The sequence below is a fragment of the Passer domesticus genome, chromosome 11 (genome assembly GCF_036417665.1).
Source record: "Passer domesticus isolate bPasDom1 chromosome 11, bPasDom1.hap1, whole genome shotgun sequence".
NCBI lineage: Eukaryota > Metazoa > Chordata > Aves > Passeriformes > Passeridae > Passer > Passer domesticus.
Window position 1 is genome coordinate 7,826,017 of NC_087484.1, and position 23,415 is coordinate 7,849,431.

The 23,415-nt window shown below is 44.3% G+C and overlaps 2 protein-coding genes and 1 long non-coding RNA gene across 11 annotated transcripts in view; 1 reads left to right on the forward strand and 2 right to left on the reverse strand.

The window, feature by feature from the left end:
* Nucleotides 1–672: 672 nt before the first annotated feature.
* LAMP3 (lysosomal associated membrane protein 3) lies at nucleotides 673–18,228 on the reverse strand. Of its 2 annotated transcripts, none has more exons than XM_064385404.1 (6): nucleotides 17,656–18,228; nucleotides 12,883–13,613; nucleotides 11,670–11,786; nucleotides 8,851–8,908; nucleotides 8,152–8,319; nucleotides 673–4,918 (listed from the first exon to the last, which is right to left on the reverse strand). In XM_064385404.1, the coding sequence occupies exons 1-6, from the start codon at nucleotides 17,699–17,701 to the stop codon at nucleotides 4,779–4,781; spliced, it is 1,260 nt and encodes a 419-aa protein (XP_064241474.1). In that variant the 5' UTR covers nucleotides 17,702–18,228; the 3' UTR covers nucleotides 673–4,778. The 2 variants fall into 2 exon arrangements, with proteins under 2 accessions (XP_064241474.1, XP_064241473.1); XM_064385403.1 differs by having other exon boundaries at nucleotides 11,670–11,792; nucleotides 17,656–18,227.
* On the forward strand, nucleotides 13,607–20,910 carry LOC135278710 (uncharacterized). The gene is made up of 2 exons (XR_010346152.1): nucleotides 13,607–17,495; nucleotides 17,633–20,910. It is a non-coding gene; the product is annotated as an uncharacterized LOC135278710 (long non-coding RNA).
* Nucleotides 19,066–23,415, reverse strand: part of MCF2L2 (MCF.2 cell line derived transforming sequence-like 2) — a 144,576-nt gene continuing 140,226 nt past the window's right edge. For all 8 annotated transcript variants that reach the window (XM_064385397.1, XM_064385396.1, XM_064385399.1 and 5 more), the window contains one exon: nucleotides 19,066–22,628. In XM_064385397.1, the coding sequence (XP_064241467.1) occupies nucleotides 22,528–22,628 (101 nt within the window). In that variant the 3' untranslated portion in view covers nucleotides 19,066–22,527. The remainder of the gene's footprint in view (nucleotides 22,629–23,415) is intronic.

The following is a 23,415-nucleotide window of genomic DNA, read 5'->3' on the forward strand; positions in this document are numbered from 1 at the left end:
ATTCTAATGCAAAAGTTTCTTCAATGAATTCCAAACCTTTGTGCCTCTGGGACAGTCCAGGGTGTGACTCATAGATGGGGATTTTTTGCCTTTAAGTAAAATAGTTGACTTTTCCTCCATCTGCCACTAAACCTTGTCAAGAAAGAATTTTGAAACACCAGCAGCCTTTGAGAGCCTACTTCACACAGATGTTTTTACCAGCCTGCTTCTAAAACAAGAAGTAAGAATCTTGCCACTAAATAGGTGCAAGCCTGGGACCAAATTTAACATTGTACCAGGCCAAGCAAGTGCCAAAGGGCAGAGCAAACTGCCCCTGCTCTCCAGGCAGCCCTGCTTTTCTTCTGAAGGACAAATCAAGGGGCTTGCAAAGTTTTCACCTTGTGACATTAAATTATCCATCATCTAGGGATGTGCACTGACACCAGAAATGAAGTGAAGCATATTTCTGGTATTTTATCCCTGAGGGAAGTTACAGCCTCACTGCCACCCTCACTGGCACCTCTCCAACAGCCAAGTTCCTCAATCAGCTGCTGGCAGCAGAGAGATTGTTTCTTCTCCCCCATCTTTACCATGTCTTCTGCTTTCCTGCAATCGATCTAACAACCTCTGCTTCATGAAGAGCACGACATGTGAGACTCAGTCATTTCAGAGATAAAACCATTGCACACTGTAATGATTAAATACAGCCTTTATTATGGAAACACCAATAATAGAAAAATAAAGAGCATATCTTACTTCTCATAGCAAGTTATTTTTAGCAGCCATACATTATAGCAAGCTAGAAGTGATCAGCCAAGCTATCCTCAAGATGCCAATCTAATCTCCCTTCCTCTTTCAACTGAATTAACAGCTGTTTCTTAATTTGTGCGTGTCCATCAGAGAACAGAAAGGACTGAAAGATATTAAACCCAGCTTTTTAAACTCCTCAGTGACTTGTCTGTGACATCATTGTGTTTCTGGGATACCCTCATTTTGTCTTGGGTGTGCAGAGACCACAGGGGGTGATCTGGCATGGGAGCTGCAGCAGAGCACCAGGGAGCCACCAGGATGTGGGGATGTGCTCACCTCCCAGTCCCTGTGATGGCCCCACACCAGCACACGCTTGCACAGAAGGTAAGCCTTGCTTCCCTGGTGGGTGCATCACATCATCAGTGCATCACATCACCCTGATCAGCACCTCCTGGCTCAGGGCTGGGCTGGGCTGAGCCTGCAGCTGGGGGAAGCAGTGAGCTGGGGTTGCTGAGTCACTCTGGGACCCAGCTGCAGCCCTGTCTCCTCTCACAGCAGACGAAACTGCCCTGCTGCTCCATGCTATGGCCATTACGGCCCACCTAGCATGCAAGCAGTTTATCAAATATCCTCTTTTGTATGATGTTCTTTTGGGGACTTTTTGCTCAAAATACTTCCTCAGACAAGATATTTAAAAGAGCAAGTCTGGCAACACCAAAAGGAGTTACCCTACAGAGTCTTCCCAGTAGGAGGGAGACCTCAAAGCCACTCCATTAGATAAAGTGCCAGCTAAATATATTCCTATATTCTGGCAGAAAATAAACATGGGCATCAGCTTTTAGAGCTGCACATGGCAGCTCAGGCAGCAGCTGGGCTGTCTGATTCTAATTCAGCATTAAATCTGGAGAGGCAACGCCCCCTGCTATGCTGACACATCCCTGCTGCGGGGTGGTTGTGTTTGGGATCAGGGATGGAGGTGATGGGATGCAGGCTGGGCCACAGCTGAGAGGAAGGTTGCACTTCAAGGCTGGGGTGTCCTGATGCAGTAAGGATTTCTCCAATGGATACTCTACTGCTGTAAAGCACTAACTCCATTGGATTAATTTTGCTGCATGTTGGCAGCATTTCCTGGGAGCATCCAATCATTTCATTGGTTTGCACCACGTGCACTTCACTGGTGCCAGTTAGAGCAAGCCCAGAGTATCACTCATGTACAAATGGCAGAATGCAGCTTCATAAAAAAAAAATTAGCAAGAAAACAAAAAACAGCAAGAAAAAGCAGAAGAACAAATAAGGTAATTCTGAATCCAAATATTGTTCAATACCAACATGTATTTCACTGTAGGAAAAAAAAAAACCTATGGGGAAAAACATTATTTGTGCATCACTAGTAAAAAGGCCAATATTAACGATATTGTCACAATATTAACCACAGAATTAGCAGTCATTAGTAACTCTTTTCTGTCCTCATGCTGATATCAGACTTTTTTAAAAGATTGAATATTAACATAAAGCAAATTTTCAGAACAGAACAAGCAAATGCTATAACCATGTCAGTAGAAGTAACACAGATCACACAATCCAGCAACCCAAAGAACACGTGAAATGGGACTCAGCTTTGACAAGGGGAAGATGTCTGATGCCTGGGCAGAACAGCTTAGAGCCAGACCACATGCTGAGTTTTTTTGGCAGCTTTTGTTAAAATGGCCACATGTAGCAGACTGGGACAGTGACATCCCTACTGCAGGAACATGCTCATTTTCAAATGGAAGGTCTTCATCCATTTACCTTTCCTCCCAGACATCTCATTTTTTAAAAAAAGGTGAATGCTTTAATTGAGTATAAAAATCTGCTTTCTAAGCAACAGATTCATAGTATTAAGTAACCCTGAGAATTAGAGGGATCTTATTAGGCCCAAGGTCTGAGTCCAGTGGCTGCTTGTCTGCTAAGGGGGAAAGGAGGAAGGGAAAATGAGCTCAATAAAGCTCACTAAGCATTATGAACAGTGCTGGAGCCCTTTTGCAAGAGAATAATTAAAATACTTACATTTTAATTTGAGTATTCAACTGAATATAGTCCAAAACATGGTGTCTGTATTCAAGGCTTAAAGGTTTGGTGTCCTTTTTCTTGTGCTACTTTACCTTATAAATGTATTCAGCTGTTCCTGAGCTCACAGCTGGTTCTGATGTTTCTCCAAGTGTAAAAGTGCTTCAAAATTGTCTTTATCTTTCTTATTTATTGGTTCATTCAGACTCAAAGGGAACATTTCTAGAGAATGTTAATTACTTCCACAGCTACATATTATACTGATTATAGAGCAGTATGGCCATGTTTCCTGCTTCACACAGACCAACATCTCTAATTAATTCATAGCATAGAAGAATTTCTTTTCTTTCTTCATTTAAATAAGTAAACTTGCAATGAAGTTTACTTTAAATAAGTAAACTTGCACTTTACTAGTGAAATACTAGTAAAATATCAAAACTATTTTTAAAATACTTAAGGGAATACCTGACATGACATAACCATCAATTTTATCCAGTGAAAATCCAGTGAAGTTTCATCACCATTAATAACTGCGCAGGATTTGGGCCATTATTCATAGAAATTAAATTAACTCCCAGCATTTCCTTTTTGTTTAGATACAGATTAAACTGTTAAGGCATTTTTGCCTATGACTTCAGTCTTTCTTTTGTTTAATGAGAGCCATTCCACAGTCCTTTTCCAGGCCAAGCTTTTATTAGTAAAATTTAAGCCATTAGCCTAACTCCTTGGAGGAAGTGTGTTCTTATTGAATATTATCTTCTCTTTTGCAAATGTTTTTGTACATAATTTCTTATCATCTTGATGTAATTTGCTTCAGTGAGAAGATTGTGTGGCATGTGCACATGTGTATGTGTGTGTATGTGCACATTTCTGCACATGTACATCTTTTGTGACAAGGAACTTTTCCTTGTTACAACAAAGAACACGAGCTAGACTTAAATCTCAAAAGCAATTACTATTCTCATGCCTTCATCATTGGTTCAGCAGGAAATAGACTACAGAGTGTATCACTGTGCTTTAAAGAAACTCCAAATTATTTCCATATGAAAATCCAGCTGCTCAGCTGTGAGCACCCTGGAGAATATTCACTTTTGGGCAGATTTGTCCAAGGCCTGTGCAAGCTTTTATTTCCCACTGAAACCTGGACCATACAGCATCAGTGGATTTCCATTTCTCAGGGACCTCATTTAGGTGCCCCAGTGGTGGTCACTTAATCCCAGGCATTTCCAGTGAATGTGGCATATTCCTGGATTAAAAGACCACCCTGTTGCCCCAGCAGAGGACATTTCTTGGGCTCAGTGTGGTCACTGTGACAAGTCCATGTCTGAACAGCACATGGGGGATTCCTGAGCTCTCACAAGACCAGGAACACACTGAGCTCCAGGGTAAGAGTCACAATTACCACCCTGTCTTTGCAAAGGGCTTAGTGGGAGAGCCCCAGGAGCTTAGGAACTGTAACTGTGTGTAGGACTGGTGAGAACTTGCTTGTGAGTGGAGTCACACTGACAATTCCCCTGAGATTTTGGCACACACCATGTTCTGAAAAAGCTTTCAGTGAGCTCTCACTTAGCAGGGTTGTCTGTAGCTGTGGCCCTCAGGTTTATTCACCCGAAGGTCAGGCTTACATCTTTTGATAAATCTGAACACCATCATTAACAAACCTGATGCATTTTCTGGGAGATAGTGATACTGCTTGCTTTAAGCTATTTTTAGGAATCTGGCTTAAGTGATCTGAATGACGTCCCTTGTTGACAACAGAGAGAATTTAGGCTCCTCATTTTGGACTACATCTAAATTAGATGCTAAGAATAGCCTAAAGCAAAAGGTGTGAGTTCTCTCCTTCCCACCTTAGAAGAACTCCTTCCAGAAACATTCATTAGCTGTAAACACACAGTGTCATCTCACTTAAAAATGTGGCTTCAGGGCAGAGAGATTGCCAGGCAGAAGCAAAAACTCCTGTGACTTCTCTGCTTGCTGCACACACTTGGAAGCATAGGGACACCTCAGATGCGTTCATATCCTCTCTGTGGCTTCCTCCTGGAGATCAGGAAGGTGGCAAACACAATGACAAACAATCCCAGGATACACAGGCACACTGCAATGGGAGCTACTCTGCCGTTTCTATCAAGAAAACATTCTTCTTCTGAAAGGAAAAGGAGATCAGAGAATGTTACAGCAGAACACCATACTCCTAAACTGTACATCTCTATTCCAGTAAAGATGGCAAATACAAGTCAGAAGTTCTCAAAACCTTGCTTTCTTTTTATTTTTTTCCTTTCTTTTTCCTGAGCTATAGTTACTACACTTCTATCTGTGATGAGCCTTATCTCAAGAAAACCATCCTTGCCCCTTCTGCTGTAGCTCTGTGCTTCCCTGGAGAGTGACTCTTCTCCCTCACATCTGCAGGAATTGTTTCACCACTCAGCACACACACAGCAGGGGCTTTCTTCCCAAAACCAGATGGGGAGCACCACAATACAAAGTGCCAGCCTGAAAATGAAGAGCAGGACATCCTGCAAGGTCAAAAACTGCTCCTGTGTGACATCTGATTGTCTCTTCCCAGTGAAAAGGATCAGGCCAGGGACAGAAGCCCATAGTCCAGCACATCACAAGTACAGTGGGGATTCCTGCTAAGTCAGTTATTTTCTAAGAAAAATCAAATTCTAATTTTCTCTCTGTTTAATTCAGAGTATTTGTAGATAATGGTGGCTAACTCAGAACACTCAGAGATTAGAAAGGCAGAAGCCTTGGACATAGTCCAGGGAGTTGCTTTAGCAGTACCTTTGCAGTTCTGTTGTACATATGATGATATCAGACACAAATCATATCTTTGAAGGACCATCCAAAGATATCACTCCAAACATACCTCTTAGCTACAGAGAGGGCAAATTCTGGCTCCCTCAGCCAGTTCCTACCCAAATGAATATTCAAATCATCCTCTGATGATCTTATTACTTTAAAGTGAACTTCTAGACTGAAGTAAATTGGCAGCTTTCCTATGGAGAGACTGCACCATGTGGGCCACCGACAGAAATGGAAAATTTACCCAGTTACAATGGCAGGATCAGCCTCAAATTCAAAATAAAAGTGTAGTCCTGGGAGTGAAGGCAATGTCTGGGAATGACCACTAATGTGTTATCCCAGAATTGGATCAGACCTGCATCTCCAGTCGGATCTACAGGAATGATCTTCTTCCTGCTCCAGGGAAAGACAGACCTCTGTCATGCTGCTGTGAGTGGCAACTGCAGAGCAAACTGTTCTCTAAGCAGGGCAGCGTGGTCAGCTAAACCCCACAGCTAAACCCCACACATCCCAGTTCAGCAGCAAATCCAGTTTATAGCAGGATATGAGGGAGATCTGACACCCTGTGTCCCCTCACGCCCTGGGACTGTTCTGAGGAAGGATTTGATAGTGCTTGGAGATAAAAACCTGGACTTCTATTCCATGACTGTGCTGGCACAGGTTGTAGCTTGGCTTGGGCTTTTCCCCCATGGGAATTTTATACTGTCAGTGGGCAATGAGCCCAGGGAACATGTGGAGTCCATGACATCACATCACAGCTCCAGAGCCTCCACATAGTTCTTCCCAAAGTCTCATCCTCTTTTGCTCTAATCCAGATGGTGATGCAGTGCCACAAAGCCAGCGGCATGAGCATTCTATTAGAGGTTGCCTTTTAAAAGCTCTGTCTGGTTAATGTAACCTGCTGTTAAATGAGCTGAAAAGTATTTGCATCTAAGTGTTGTAAAAGCCAGAGACGTTTGAATTGGCCATTTTGCTTTGATGAAACATTGGGAATGAAGGAATGAACTCTATAAATTGTTTCTGATACAATTTCTGTTTGAGATTTCTAGACTCAGATCAAGCTATTGATACAACACTGCTCTAATCTGTACAAAACTGTAAGGAACTTGAAACCAGTGACCATTAATGTTTTCTTTTTCTTCTCCATTTAAAGATAAGCAAATCAGGAGCAACAGAAGTGAAACTATCAGTCGTGAGACACCCGAGGGGAGAAGGCTGCTGATGTTTAGTCATTCCTTCACTGGGGATTTTCTCTTTCAGAATCTGCACACGCAGCCAATACACAACAGTTTCATGACTGTTTTATAGCCACAGGGGAATTATTTCAGAGGTGGGAGCTGCTTTCTCAGCTCTCTGATTAAAACTAATTTAAATTTGTATGTGGTATTGACTAGCAGAGATTAGTCTGACTTGGAGTGAGAGGGAGAAACAGAGGGCATCCTTCCAGCTGAGTCTCTCCTAGAAGTGAGACTGTACCTAATCCCATAAGTAATATCATTCATTGTACATATTTGAATGGGAATGCAGGGACCAGATGGGATCTCATGGGTTCTTCCAGCTCATTGTTATCCCATGAAAAAAATTTACAGAGAATGAGAGCATAGATGGGATTCTCAGTGTGGAGAAGGACCATGTCTTTAAAAAGTCCCAAATGTTGTTTCCCATCATATTCCTTTTAGAATGGAAAAAGGTAACAAAAATGGTGACCTAACAAAAGAAGAATTGGTCAGAGAGCCAAATTGAGTCTAAAGACAGATCTCAATTAAAAAGAATACAGGGGCAGTATTTTGTAAGCATGCAGAAAAACAAGTGGCAGAATAGAAAATATCTTATTGCTGAATCTGAAGGGCTGGAGAGCTGCTCAGCCCCTCTGTGCACCTGAGTTCTTGTATGGAAATCCCTGAGAGGACACCACAGAAATGAGAAAATGGACAACTTGAAAGAGACCACAAGGTCCCACTGAGTCCCCCTATCTGGTCTTTGTCTTTTACTGTGATACCTGATTGCCTCTTTGTAGCACTTCTCCAAGAAAAGACAAACTGAAGACATGAGCATCATGTTTCATTCTGAAGCTGGGAGTGGGCCAGTTGTGCCCCTCCTCAGGAGCACATTTCATCATGTCTAGACACAGCTGCTCTGAAAAGATCATCCTGCATTCACAATTATCCTTTATCAACTGACAGTTTTGCTGCTGCAGCTGTGGGACAATGTATCAGGAGCCTTTCAGAATAGCTAAAATCTGGCTATATTGAGAACAGTGACTTGGAAATGAACTTTGGGGTTTGGGCAGTGCACTGGTGGTGAACACACCTCTGCTTGTTCAGGGAGAAAATTCATGAAGCAGAAAATTGTGTCTCTAGAGCTGAACAGTTTTAATGAGAAGGTGAAACAGAAGGTATTGAATGCAGGGGGGAAAAGATATTTTTCCATCCTTCATAGGTATTAGCACTATGTTGGAAATGAATCAGGAGAAGTTGAGAAAACAGCAGTGGGATGTGTATGGGTATAATTTAGCAGATCACATCCATCAGTGCTGTAGATCTGGGAAGGGTGGAAGAGTATCCTTCTACTCACCTTTTCCAAACTGGTCACCCACAATGTCAAACGCCTGCAGCTGCATGTGAACAAAGAGGATCTGGAAGTTCTTCTCCAAGGGGAAGGTTTGCCTGCTGGCACACTTAAAGGAATTCCCCAGCTTTGTTGTGAACAGCTTCTCATTTAGGGCTGCATAGTAAAGCATACCTGGAGGCCAGAGAGAGACAGATGAGAATCCACACTGACTCCATTGGAACCAACATCCCGAGGTAAAATGGTCCCAGAGGTGACTAAAGCGTGGACACTTTCTCCATAACCTATCACTTCTTCTTCTTACACTTTAAATGAGTGCTTTAATTATCAATGGGCAACTCAGCTGAGCTTAGGTCTGAAAAAGTGGCTAAAATTTCAGATGCTTCTTCAAATCACATTTTAACAAATTGAGTCTGCAGGAGGAGGTTAGAATTCTCACAGGAGCAGGCAAGGTTTGAAGTAATCTCCGTTCTGAAAGAGTGGGGCAGGGAAAGCTTTTGAGATCAAAAAGAAAACGCAGTAATAGTGATGTAATTGCAGTCAGGCCCCTTCTCTTCCATTTTTATGCCATAAGATTTAGGTGAATGACACACTGAAAGCTTGATAAAACACATATTTGCAAAATCCAGTGTTTTAAAGATCAGAATGCCTATCCCACACCCAGAACAGTTTGATATTAAATTAAGACAGGGTAAAATCACTGACCTTCAGAAGAGAACTGTATTCTGCTCTCAATTTTAGTCACAGAGTAACTTGAAGCTTGCTGCAAAAGAAGATAATATCTTTATTCATAATACATGCTCATACTTGCAGGGGAAAGAAACACAGCTTACCTCAGCAAAATGGTCATAAATAATTTCCCAAAGGAACACTTTGTAAAGCATCACCTTTGAGACCCAAGAACCAACTCTCTTGGATGTGTTTTTCTTTTCCGAATCCCAGCTGCATCACCAGTCCTGTTCAGTTCAATGAACCTGGGCCATGCAGGTGTGATTTTACACAAATTGCTCAAGGTGGGCACTCATCAGATACTTGTGATAACCAATAGTAGGAAGATTGCTGACATGGAAAGCACCTGGCACAACAGCACAGACCAAAATTTCCAGCCAGGTGTCCTGCCCACATGTGCCCTAAAGCCCTGGTGCAGCCTGGACACTGCTCTCCCCTGGAGTGCCACAGGGTGAGAGCCAGACCTGGCAGCTTCTCCCTGGTAGCAGTGCTGGAGTAAGATGTGATGCCTCATGCAGCAGCCCTGCTAAATTCCTGCTGTGGACACATTAATTCATGAGTGCAGCTGGTGGGTAAATGGCATGAATGTCTCCTGTGCACCTGTAGGATGGAGTGGGAAAATTGAAGAAATGCACCAGAGAAGAGGTTCTCAGCATCATTCCAACTTAAAGACATAAATACGACCATTTTTGGGTGGCAGTGCTTTGTTCTGTTTGGCCACGGTTAAAAACTTTGCTTGGGGAAAACACCTGCTCCTACTTCACATCTTGTGGGTTGGTTACACAACTTCCTTTTTCCAAGCCCTTTGCAGAGGCCGCTGGAGTGGCGAGCACTGAACCAGCCCCTCTCCTCTGCCACCCCAGCCCCGGGGCTCCAGCCAGCTCCTCTCCCACAGGGACAGCCACAAGTGCCACTGCTGGAGCACTCCTGCTTCACAGCACTGAGAGGCTGTGGGGACCAAACACAAAAAGCCAGCAGCAAACTGTTTTCTTATTAACTTGAATTTCAAAGCAGTCCAAGCTGAGCCCTGCTACGCTCTTGAGGCTTATCTTTAAGTGGAGGGTGCACTGTCTAATGCTGTGCCAAAAACCACCTTTTTCAGGGCAAGGCAGGTCAAGCACCTCCTAAAGGTTCACATCACTCTCCTTAGCACTGCTGCAACCTGGGGGCTTTCGTGGGTACTTGAATCCCCAGCCTTTCCCTAAGGATTCTTGTAACACCAAAAATGCTCCTCTTGTTGCAGGAAGCACACATTTAAAGCAAACACTCAGAGTCTGAATTGATCCATTGTTTTGAAAGAGCTCCTTAAATTTTTACCTTAATTTTCCTCTGTAGCTCTTAGAAAACTTTTAGCCATAAGCTAAAATAAAGATGAGTGCTAATCAAAATATTTTTTTCTGTTCAAGAATTAATGAAACGTGTGGTATAATCTGCTGTTCTCTCTAGGACTTTCTATGAAAATGACTGATTAACCATTTGTACTTTTCTTAATTGTCTCTAATTTGAGCTTGGAATCAGGCAGCAAGGCTGATATTTAGCTTGATTAATTGAAGGACACAGATCAGCAGTGATGGCCAGATGCAGCTCTCAGCTGGAGCTCCAGGACATGGCCTTGATGTTCATTACACCTGTCAGAGCTTGATGGGATCCAGCCTGTGCTGTGTTCCTGCCCATTCCTCCCTGTCCATTAATGACTTTATACACAGTTAGTGTTATAGAGTAGTATACAGTATAGTGTTAGTTCTGTTTTACCTCTGCTGGCATCATCACCCAGCCCTTACAGCTTTCAGGTAAATAGTGCTGCCTCCCAAAATGTGATTTAGCAAGAGGATGGCTGCACTCAGGGATTTTCTCCTGTGCTTGTAAAAGCTGCAGCACTCTTGGTAGCTTTTGTTAAAGCCACACCTACATGTGATGTGGCCCCAGTGGGGAACATGGAATTAATAGACACAATGTCAAAACCAAAGCTCAGTTTCCCACTGTGTAAGCAGGATCTCTCATCTTGCCCAAGTTTCTGTGTGTGTTCATAGGTCTCCCTGGTTTGGTGCATTTTAAGGCCACTTATCTACAATTTTGCTGTTGCAGTTCACTTGTTAGGAATTTTCCACTCAGAAATTAGATGAAATTAGACTCCTTCAGCTGTGGATGTGTCATGGTTCCCAGGCACTTAAATCTGCACAGGCTGTCCTTTGAATTTGACAACCCCAGGTGGTTTTTATGAGATGCAAATGGCTGAGAGCAACTTGACAGTGAGAGTCAAAGCTCCCAGCACACCTTGTTCCTGCACACACACTCCAGTCCCAAACCCTTTCTCTCTGCACCACTCCAGTGCAAACAGCAGATCTGACCTCCCCTCCCATGAGACTTTTACCTATGTAAAAAAGAGACTCAGATTTTGCTTGGTGATTCCTGGATTTTGTGCTGCTTGAGGGGCAGCTTTAACACTGCTCTCTGGCACTTTCTGTCAGAGGATGGCAGAGTACTGTGCTTACCCTTCCCTTCCAAATGGAAAGTTCAGACAGACCTGATTTAACATGAAGTCAGTTGTACTGCGAGCATGACATTGCACCAGACAGCCTCCAGAGGTATTTTCCAATCTAAATTAATTAAACCATGGTTCTGTGGTTCTAGCCCTTTGGGAAGAACAGGAGAAACCATGCCTTATATTCAGATGGAAAACAAGCACAGAGATAGATAAAATGCTTTTCCCACAGCTCAAGCTGGATCAAAGACAGCTTTGCTTTGCTCTTGCTTTCCAGTCCCAAAGATTCCTTCCCTGTAAATGCAACAGTTACCTTTACAAAGGTGATGTTTACAAATCCTCCACTAAAAGTTAAGTTCAGCTCAGACTGCACCATCCCACAGCTCCCAGATATCTTTGTCGCATTTGGGTTAACAGTCACATATTCCATCTGCTCCTGCAGAGAAAAGAGACATTGCAGGACTGCTGATGAATGGAAGCAAACACGCAGAGATTTAATAACTTCAAAACATGCAGAGATTTGCCCTTTTTATGCCCCCAGACACGCTCTGCATGGCTGAATGAACAGGCTAGTGCTGGTGGCAGCCTAACTTCTACCTGCCAGGGTTGTTCCCCACTTATTAACTAGCACTGGTGGTTGTCTGACACATCACTGAGCTGTCCCATTGCATTAAGCTGGCAGAAAATATTTGGTTTCTGTTCATTCAGTGAACTGATATGATTCAGGCAGAGTCAGGTGAGTACGAGTGGTAATTTACAAAGAGGGAGTACCTTATGTTATTATCAACATCTCACTCTGGTCTGGTGAGGTTGGGAATCCTGCTCCCTTCCTGGCTTCTGCCAGGACAAGGGATGAAAATTGCCTTTACCAACATTAGTCACTTCCTATGTTAGAAATATTCAGACATAAAACATGAGTATTTGTATTTGTAACAGGGATGGCATAAGAACTCCAGGGCCTGAGGATGTGACTCCATATGGTGTATTAATGGAGGCAACAAAACCTTAATCCTGAGGCACACAATTGCCATGTAAGGTTGTATGGCATCTTTTGCTGAATCATTCTCAGTGGTTCACTTCTAGGAGAGAGGAGCAGTTCTTCAGGACCTGGCAGTTCCCACAATCCTAAAACGTCCATACATCAGCATCAGGACAGCCCACCTCTAAATCCCAGTCTGTGAACCGGCAATTGCTGCTTTCCTTGCAACTCACAATGTCAAGCTCTTACCTGAAGTCAGTTCAGATTTTAACTAACCTCCCATTGTGGGAAGCACAAATCACCCTGCAGGCTGATCCCCTGCCCCAGCATTGCTCCCACACAAATATCACTGAAGAAAGCACCTTTACATCCCCTTGGCATCATCATCACATAGGCCAGCAGGGATGCTGTGGCACATGAGGGGCCTTAGACTGGCAACAGTCCACTTATTTTGTCATAGAAGCTAATTCTGAAAATGGCTCGGAAAGAGGAAGAATGAACTCCAGCTAATGGATGAAGTCACTACAAAGCTCAGCTTCCACCTCACCTGTGGTGTGTTTCGGCCCAACAGCTGCAGACCCATGACGGCTTTGACGCAGGTCCCGTTGCCGTCAGAAACGGTGTAGGTGCCTGTGGGGATGGCAGAGGGCTGCGGGGTGGGAGGGGGTCTCACTGTGCTGGCAGGGGATGTGGGGGCTGTTTGTGTCCCTGCGTGGGTGCCTGTGGTGTTGGTCAGGGCCGTGGCTGTTGGAGCTCCAGTGGCTGTTGTTTGTCTCCGTGACCGCGTGCTGGGCCCCGCCGAGGCGCTGGTGGCACCTGCCCCCTGGGTACTGCCTGTGTCCTGCTTCAGGGAGGTGTTGGTGGCCACTGCTGCAGCTCCTGTGGTCACACGTGGTCCCTTGCCATGGCTGGTGGAGGACACAGGAGGAGTGGTTGTGTTCTGGACCGCGGCTGTAAGCGAGGGCATGGCCGGGCTCGTGGCCTGGCCGGGGCTGGGGCTGTCTGCAGGGGCTGTGGTGCCTGCTCCTGCCCGGGCTGCCGTGTGCTGGCCTGCAGCTGATGTGGCCTGCAGCTGCTCCGGTGTCTGCTCAGCTGTTCTGTGGCCCATGGGTGTTGTTTGAAGAGAGCCCATGCTGGTAAAATGAACTGCGGTGCTTTGATGGGGTGAAGAATGATAAAGGGAAAGTGGCTGAGCAGAAGCAGCCATTTGATGGAAGGATGTGGTTTCTGGAGACAGTTCGACCCCCAAGGCCACTTCAGCAAAGCAGGAAGAAAATGCTGCAAAGAAACTAAAGTCAGTAGTCTAGAAACATTTACATTTCACTTTTATGTTGATAACCACAACATACCTGCACTTTGTTATCAAATGGGTGATACAATTTCACTCTTCATTTGGCTCCAGTCATGATAGGAGAGTGAAGGCAGACACCCTGTAGGACTATCCACAGCTAGGCACCACTCCCCAAGTTTCACACTTCTGAGCACTCCCCTTCCAGGGGAGCACACTGGCTCCCAGCTCTCCACACACTGAGGAACCAGACCTTGCACAATCCCCAGGAAGCACAAGAATTCCCTGCAGGCAGTAGTTCAGCAGGATTTGCTGGAAACAAATTGTTGAGGTCTAAGGAAGATGAAGTGGGTGTTGGTTTCTTACCAACAAAGTGTAGGGAATGGGGATGTGTCCATGTAGGGGAAGGAAGTGAGGCAGTGCCATGGTCTTACAGTGATTCACAAGTCTGGGAACAGGGAAATTCATGGTATTAATTTTGTTGTAGCCGTGTCAGCTTGAACCCTGGAGTTCTTCCTCCTGGAAGAACCCAAAGAAAGGCCATCCCTCTAAGTGATGGGTTTTCAGAATGAGAAGAAAAATTCAGGGTGCAGCATCCAGGAGTATTTTGGACCACATCAGGAAATAGTTTCAGCACCAAAATTATGCTTCTACCTAATAACATTTACAAAAATATGTCCCTTGCAGAAGTGAAAAAAAAAAATCTGGCTGCTAAATGTAAATACAGAAGGGAACAAGAAGTGGGAAAGTACATCGTAGAATATTTGAATGTCCCAACTCTTCTGCTTAAGTCTTTGTGAGTGTGCAACAAGACTCTGGAAAGACATGGTCAAGTTAAAGGAATAAATCACTGATGTATGCAAATTCTTTGATGTATATGAAGGGATAGGTAGTTAAATTCTTTACTGTGTAAATTAGTGGGAAGACAGAGATAAATTCTCCAGTTTGGAGACAGAAGGGACCCTAAAGTCCAAGACAGCTCATATTCCCAGCAGTACAGCTCCACAGAGAATGCCTCAACATGTCTGAGGCATGTACACTGTACATTCACTGCACACTGGTTCTTTCAAAGAAATTTCCCATGAATCACTGTCAAAGTTGATGGCAGGCAGGCTGCTGAGATTAGAATTTTAGGATAGATTAATGCCAGAGGCACATTTAGAGTGAAAATGGCTGAAATCTCACAAGTTCTTCCATTTATTCATTTATTTATTGCCACTCATCAAGAACAGAGATCTTCAATAATAGCTGAATTCACAAAATCTAACAATTTTCAGATACATATAAACTGAGTAAGAATAATAAAACTTACTGAGTTTTGAATCAAATTCAAGATAAAAATAAAAGAAAAAGAGCAGATGCACAGATCTTAACCCTTAGCACAATTTTCTCTTAAAAATGGCTATGCTGGAGAAGAGCAGAAATGCAGATGTAAATACTCCATACTCCTAAAATTGCCTGGGTTTCACTCTGAGCTGTACAGAACACACCTGACTGCCACTTTAGGCGTTACCATCAAAATGCAACTTGAGACAGTTGAAAAACCTCAAAAATATTGTGGTTTTTCTCAAAATGAACCTAAAAATGCATAATCCATATGATACTTTAGTTAATTTTCTCTCTTTTCCCTATGCTTTGCCACAGCTGATGCAGAGCTGTTAATCAGATGACTGATCTCCTTCTGTGGGGCCAGGGGAAAGCCAGAGCAGTTACCATGCACCAGTTATGGGTAGCTGCATCCAAGTGCATCAGCATGATAAAAACAAGAAAGAAGAAGTTGCAGTTTTCACTCGTTCTTCCCCTCTAAAACTGTGAAACAATCCATATTTAAATTTACACGAGTCCTAAATTGTCTGTAGGTCTTCATTTTCACTTCACAGATTGGTTTTGATTACTGACCAGGTAACACAAATGTAGCAAGAAATATTATTGAAGTGATATTAGAATGCCACCCACAGCTTTTAAATAAAACTCCTCAAAAGGTCATTTCAACCCAAGTATTTTTCATTACTCAGCTGGACTGGGTGACCTGAGGGATAAAGCCAGAAATGTCTTTGGAACCTGTGGCTCTTGCTCACTGGGTGACTACCAGACTGTTCCTCCAAGCATTTTGGGGCTTCTGCCAATGCATGATGGCCACACTGCTTGGTCTTCCCAAAAGGCATTTGGCCACATCAGCTCCCAGGGATGGGCAGGGATCCCTCTCCAGCTGCACCCATGGGCACTGGCTGTGTTTGGTGGCCCTGCTGTGTGAAGGGGCAGGTGGGCCCATGGGGTCCCTGACCTGCCCTCCAGCTGAGGATGGGAAGCTTCTCTGTCTCCTTAGCATGGCCATGTTCCTCTCTGGGAACCTGGCACCACTCAGAAAGCAGCTGTGAGTACAAACCCCCCAGCACAGCCTTTTGTGGCTCTGCCAGCAGAACAGGCCACAGAAACATGAGGAGTAGCAACACTGCACACCCCCAGTAGTTTCCTTTTTTTTTTTTCCTCCTATAAAGCCAACGCAAAACTTTATACAAGCAACATTTTGCTTGAGGGCTGCAAGTGCCCTGGGGTGCAAGCAGCTGCAGCCCCCTTGTACCACTTCAGCACCCAAATTGTGTGTAACAGATGCTGAGGGCTGTGTGAGAGCCCTGACAGCCTCCTTGCAATGCTCCAGAGCAAAACTCCCAGAAATGGACCAGCACAGTTCTCAAAAATCACTGTTCCCAGTCTGGGCCTGGAGATCCCTTTTTCATGCTTGGGGACAAGTTTTGGTCACCAGGATCATCACTGCTCTGCTCCCAGGTGTTATGGTGGGAAGCTGAGTGCTCCGTGCCATGGCCTGGCTGTGCCATTTCTCAGCCTGTGCTGGGGTGTGTGATAGAAACTCCTACTGAGGATTTTTTTCCCCTTTTCATCTAACCACACTCATCTGTTCAGTGGCCCAGCAGTTTTCTTCTGCACTAATTATATTTCATTCCCTGTCTGAGAGAAAGACTTGACTTTGTGACATTAATAAAACATCACAACAAATTATTAAAGGAAAGATCAAAATCAGGTAAAGAACAGAGGAAACAAGTACTTTCTGTTAAAAAGTGATTGCTGACCACTGAATTATTAGTGTTGCTACCCAGTCTGATCTTGCTCTCCCTTTCATCTCTATGTTTTGGGGCTATTTCAGCAGACTTTGGCTATGAAGCAGGCATGGGAAAGCAGAGAGATACAGCAGGAACTGCTTGTGGTTAAGTCCCTGGGCACTTTCCTTGCTCATGGACTGGGAGGGGGACAGGGTTTTCTTTGTGTGATCCCCATGTGCCGATGGCAAAACACACCCAACAGCAACCTCAAACCCTTGGCCATTCCACAGATTAAATCACATTTTGTCCTCTTCACCAGTCAAATTCGGTGCTCCTGCAGGTGTTGAGCAGTGACTGGAAGATGTCCTTTGTGTGTATCCCCAGATTTTCACAGAGCAGCATTAAGGATCAGATGGTGACTCTGATGGGTTTGTCACTGAGAGAAGCCCCACAGCCTATCTTCTCCAAGCCCCTGCCTCACTCCTGCTTTCCTAATCCTGCTCTGCATCTCGCAATGCAGATAAATTAATGACTCGAGCACTGCTTCCTTAGTTTTTTCTTTCCTGCTTGTCTCACTCAGGATTTTCAGTTAGATCTGCAGATCTGGAAATTATTTTTAATTATGAAAAGCAAAGCCAAAAAAGTCTGCTTCTAACAAGGCTTTGAACTGACTCCTTCACACAGAGTTTATGCCACCCCAAGAGTTCAAGGGAAAATAGAGAAGAAAACATCAAAAATGAAGTGTATCCCACCACAGAGTTTGATACTCTAAGTGTATCAAACTGAGGGCATACCAGCTGCAAAGAACAGCAGGTATGGTGATTTCTTAGCAGTGCGACTTTACTGAAAGCCCCCTTAGTGTTAGCAACAAAACCATCCACAGCTTTGAGTCTGTTGGGTGCTGTCCTGACTGCAGGGAAACCAAAGTGACATAATGTCCCGTTTTTCAGGTAGAAATGATGCTGTTACTCACCACAGGCGAGGGTCAGCGAGATGAGCTGCCGGGCGCTCCTCCCCATGGCCAGCACGGCTGCGGGCTCTCCTGAGCGGCGCTGCTTCCCCCGGGAGCCCGAGCTTTCCTAACTCTGAAAAGTTTCACTCGGTGCACGGAGTGCTCAGTCACATGGCTGGGAAGGAGGTGGAGAGAGGGGCAGAGCGATGCCTCTCGCCTGTAAACTCACGCAGAAGGAAATAAATGATGGTTAGGAAAGAAAGTGAAAAGAGAAATGACTGCTGGGCTGACTGGGAGGAGAGCTGGGGCTCTGCAAGGCCAGGGAAAGCTTCGTGCATCTCCCTCATGTCTGAGAAACTGGTGCCCAGTGCCCCCGCACAGGTTACAGCCTGTAAATCAGTGCCTCCCCTGTGTTCTTTAGAAAATACTCTATTTAAGGCCAAACTCCATATTTTTTGTTAAAGCACAGAAGGGAGATGTGTAACCATCTCCACAGAGCACCTGCTGAAAGTAAGACAGGGCTGAGCAGAGCCCCAGATGGGCTCTTGCCCCATGGAGACCATCCTTTGCTGTCTGGCCCCGTGCTGCTCCCAGGCGTGCTTCAGCCAAGGTGGATGGACAGGGGGTCACTGTTAGTGCTGCATCCAAACACCCCTGTCAGATAAAGGGCTCCTCTGGCACTCAGAGGGCTCCTCTGGCACTCAAAGGGCTCCTCTGACACTCAGAGGGCTCCTGCACAGCTCCCCAGGCCAGGGCAGGAGCTGTGTGGGCACAGGGGATGAGCAGCAGGACAGCATCCCTCACTCCTGCCCTGGGCATCTGCCAGGGGTCTGCTTGGGGCAGGGAACAAAGCAGCCCCCACGCTGGCCTCTGGTGTGCTCCTAATTCTTCTTTCCCTCATAGCAATATCAACTGCAGGAACATGGTGGCATCAAGGACTTGAAGAGTCAGGTGAGGTGAAGTTTGCCCCCAGAAATCTGGATACTGCATGAAATCAGCTCCAGTTTATCTTGCTCTATTTGCATTGTGTTTCTACATTCTAATTTTTACCTGCTTGCCTTTCTGCATGATCCACAATTTGTATTTGGGCCAATTAGCATTCCCTAATGAACACTGGTAGCCAAAGGCATGCAGATATCTCAGGAGTAACTATTATAAAGTCATCTACGACTTCCACTGAGCTGTCTGTGTGAACCTTTGCACTCCCCTAAGAGTCCCAGTGATTCAAAACATGACTAAGGGAGGTGGGTAAAGGAAAAAAACCCTATTCTGCCTTTTGACACGTGTGTTGGACAAATTCAGCTTATATTGGACAAATGTGCCAATTTTTTCATCTCTGATAATGTGCCTTTGCTGATAATTCATTTATTTCAGATAGAAAAAAAAATCTCATTTTTCTTGTTGCTTCACATAAAGACATCAACCACAGGGTTTTGTACTAGTTATTAATTTTATAAATTTCAAACAAAGTGTGGTTCTACACAGGTCATAATGGCCTAATTACAGGAAGTTCATTTGCACACTTTTTTCTTGTAATAAATTCATACATTCTGTATTGACTGGAAAAAAGGACAGGTAATTCTGTGCTCTTTCCCTGTCTGATTATCTCTCATCAGTCACAATATACAAATACATCATTATCAACACCATGGAAATCATGTAAGAAAACAAACTGTACCAATTCTCAGCTGGGGAGAGGAAATCTTAGCAGCTATTTCAGTCCAGCTGCAAGAAGAAATACACATTTTGGATATTTTTTTCTTATTATTCTTATATATTTCTAATCACATATATATATATATTTGAAGTCTTTGAGTACTTTTGGAGAGGAAGCACATGGCCTTTCTCAATCCTGTTTACCCAATCCTGTTTGACATATCAAGACTCTAAGAAAATCATAGATAATAAAATGGCTTCTCATCACACACACATGACCAGAACAGGACACACACAGAGCTTTGCTGTCACTGGCGAGGAAAGCCAGAGCTCAGATGTGGTTTGGCTGCAGCTGTTTGTGTTCAAGACAAGCAGCACTGGTCTGGTTCTCCACCTGGTGGGGTTCCAGGTGAGAGAGAGGATCAGGCTGATTCTATTTTAGCCTGGTTTACTAAAAGCAGGATTCGTGTGTCTCTGCAGCCCACCCACACCTGAGTGAGCACCTCTGAGGGCAGTTTTGAGCATGTGAAGTTTCTGAAGTTTCGCAGAAGAGCAGCAGGGCAGAGAGAGGAGAGCCCAGGCAAGCCCTCAGCTGGAGGGCAGGGGTGACCAGCCCAGGCTCAGGGCCAGCAGCAAGGGCTGCTGCAGCACAGATTTACCTGGGATCTGGTGTCTTCTACAGCCAAGTTTTAGTCACAACCATTACTTTTAATTGACTTCTAAATGGTCACTATAGCATCTTCAAACAACACTGAAATGAAATCCTTATTTGAAAGCTATGATTTTTAGGTCCATCTACCTGAATAGGATGGTGTCAAAGACCTACAGACAGAATAAGCATACCCTAACAGACACATTAGTGTTGCTGGACTTTACCAAATCATCTTCTAGACTGTACATGGAAAGTCATTCCCTTAATTATCACTTTGCTTGACAGAAATACACTAATTAAAAGACTGTCCTGCATACTATTTAAAAAACTCAAAAAGTCATCAAACTCCATTTTGTCTCATCAGCAAAGCCAGAAGGCTGCTCCTTTGTCTTTCCATCCATCAGCAATGTCACAAATCTTCAATTTGGCAGTTTCATACACTCAGGGTAACCCTTCCCTCTCTCTCTCCCACACACAAAAGCTTACAATTCTCACTAATGTGCAATCAAAGCTCCCTAGCCCTTCCCTCTCCTGTGCTTAGGGCAGGGGTAGACAGCAGCACTGTTCCTGTGCAAAAATTACTGAAAGTAATACAGAAACCAGAAGGAACTCATTTTAGAGAGAGGATAAAGTAATTGCACTATAAGAAAATGTCGCTGCATATTTCCTTAGGGGACTGAAAGGAATCAATTCTTCCTGCAAGATGCTGATAACCACAGTAGACCAAGAGGATTCATGTTCCTGAGAGCCTACATGTCAGTTTTGAGGTAAATGACCAATACAAACAGGCAAGCTCCTACCTCTATCGAACAAAAAAAATCTTCCAGAAAGGTTCTTTAGTCATGAACAGAAAATGTAAAAAATCACAGAGTTTAGATATGGAGGGTTAGAAGAGCCATGGGATTCAATCACCACTGTGCAACTTATAATCAAGCAACAAATCTTCACAAGCAAAAAAAAAATAAAAATCTGACTAAGCCTTTACCTGCTCCAAGGCTTTTTGTCAAGCAGACCTATCTGCCTGCTCCACAGCTATCCTGACTCCCACACTAAGGTACTTGCAACACCAGCCTCCACTGAGACAAAAAGGAAAACATTCGAGTCCCTGCAAAGGTGAGAGCAGAAATGATCCACACACCTACTGCTTTGCTCAGAGGCTCAGTTAGTAAAGAGTGGGTTTTGGTTTGCTTCATCTCCATTTCTAGTGCTTTTAGTGCCCTTTGTTATTTACATAAAGCACCACTAGTCTGAAGGTTAAACAAAACATCCCTAAGAGTGAAAGCCACTCACTCACTCTTGAGCTTCTTCTGGGCTCATTTTTACCGGACTGATCTTTGCCTGTTTGCAGCTTTTAGTCAATATTTGTCTTTACTAGCAGCTAGTTTAAATAGCTACTTTAGCTATTTATCTTCACTAGCAGTATTTATCAGTACTAGCAGCTTTTGTGGGACATAAGACCCAATTACCATCAAAATGTCTTCATGCCTTAACAGCTTCTCTAAATAGGCTAATGGCTTGTATAGGAATCATAACATCTGTAATCACTTTATATTATACATTACATCCTTATGTGGCAGAGATTTGGTACAGTCCTTTCATCAAACATCCTGGAAAGAAGTATTTAACAACAACACTTTATCCACTCATTGGAGCATCTAATGCTCACTGCCTATTTGCAATGCTTAAGTATATTCCAAATGGGGGGTGAAATGTATCTACTCATAGCCCAGCACACAAGGAAAGCATGCAGTCTACTCAAACATGTGACAGTAAATGGCATTCAACTCAATTCTCGGCACCAAATGCAAAGGTTGTGATCCAGCAACCAGAGACCGTAGAGGGGGCAGAGGAATGACTTAGACTGTAAAAAGAGTTCAGAGTGTTCTTTGTCACAGTAGCTGTTACACGTCTTTACTTCCCTGCTTAGCCCTGCACCTCCCAGGCAGGAGCTGCCATGGCCCCGTGCCAGGTGTGGAACGCTGTGTCAGCAGGGCCTGCCCGGCCACCGCGGCGCGGAGCCTCTGATGGTCCCAGCCAGAAGTCTCCTTCCCACAGCCACCCTCAAGCGGGGTGTTTTTGGTGTTGGCTGACAGCAAAAAGGGCACATTTGTGATGATGTATCAGCTGGAATTAAGGAGGACAGGGAAGGCACAGCCAGAGGCAAGCAAATGGAAAAACCTCCAGGTGACCCCAGGGTGGAGCAAGGACTCGTAACCACCACGTGCCCCTCTGCAGTGATGTGGTGCTCAAGCAAAGTTGCCAAAAGGTGCGTGCATAGAGACTCTTCAGCTCTGCTGTCGACCTAATTTAGGCCACATCTTCTGAAACAGTTTGATAATCAATGCGAGAAGCATTTTTATCCTCTAATACTGAAGGTAGGTTTGATGTTTTCTGGATGTTTAATGCTCCTTTCAAGTTTGTTTTTCCCAGCTTGCCAGGTGGACAGCACAGTTCTCATCTGTTCATGTTGATAAAATTTTAGTGAATTGTGAACCTTAGAGCTTGTGAGAAAGGCAACTTTGATCCAGTGTCCACCCAAGATCAAGACAGGTGGACAGGGTCCTGAGGAAGGCTGGTCCTGCTGTTCAGCTGCCAGCCCTCTGTTCTGCTGGGAAGCTTTTGGCCACCTCACTTTCCTTCGTGTCTGACTCTACTGAGGCTGTGCTGCAGGAGTCGTTGTACGTGTCTGAAAAGGAGGACATGGGCATTGTCACTACAATATGTCTACAGGATTTTGCATCTACAGTCTCGAGGTTCTTTGTTAAAAGCCTGGAATAAAATAAAATATAAAATCACAATTCTACTGCTCTCCTGATTCCTTCACAAAAGGCAAGGGTGTACCTGCTGAAATGGTGTGTAACTGCAATGTGTGCCTGGCTTTGTTTTTATTTTGAAGCACAGGACATGCCAGTGAAATGAGAGCCATTGTTGGGCTGGTGAGATGAAGGAGCAGCAATTACCAAACTCCCTTTATACCACAGCAAAGAATCCTGAGGTTGAAAAAGGATTTCCTCCACTTAAACAAACTGACCAAAAAAAATCAAAAGAGACCAGTAGCTCAGAATAAAGTGCTGGTAGCTCTCCATCACAGATCCCCAGGGAATGGCTGTGCCAGATTTTGCTTTCTTCTGCTACCAGAAGAAAAGCAGGACACATTTGGTAAATTATATTTAAGGATGGACAAATATTAGTCTGAATTGTAAACCTTTGATATGCAGAATTGCTCAGATTTAACTTTTCCAGTGCAACCTGTTTGGGTGTTAGGTCAGAACCAAAGCTGTGACTGGATGACTTTTAGTGCTGATTTGGCTGAAATCTTGCCAGAGCCCTTCCTGCAGCTTTTGGAGCCAGCTGTGAAATATGATGAAGGCAGTAATGGTTCATGAAATTTTAATGTTTTCAAACCTATGCCAGAAGCACAGCCCTGATGCTGGTCTGCATCCAAAGTCTGTCCATGCCAGGATCAAAGCTGT

Bases quoted from the DNA above. Each gene is read 5' to 3' on its own strand.
- LAMP3 (XM_064385403.1), bottom strand. From the start codon at position 17,701: ATGGGGAGGAGCGCCCGGCAGCTCATCTCGCTGACCCTCGCCTGTG. The intron at 11,793-12,882 runs GTGAGGTGGAAG...TTTTCTCTGCAG, and splicing joins TGGGCCGAAACACACCACAG to GAGCAGATGGAATATGTGAC. The intron at 8,320-8,850 runs GTCAGTGATTTT...TCTGGCCTCCAG, and splicing joins AATACAGTTCTCTTCTGAAG to GTATGCTTTACTATGCAGCC.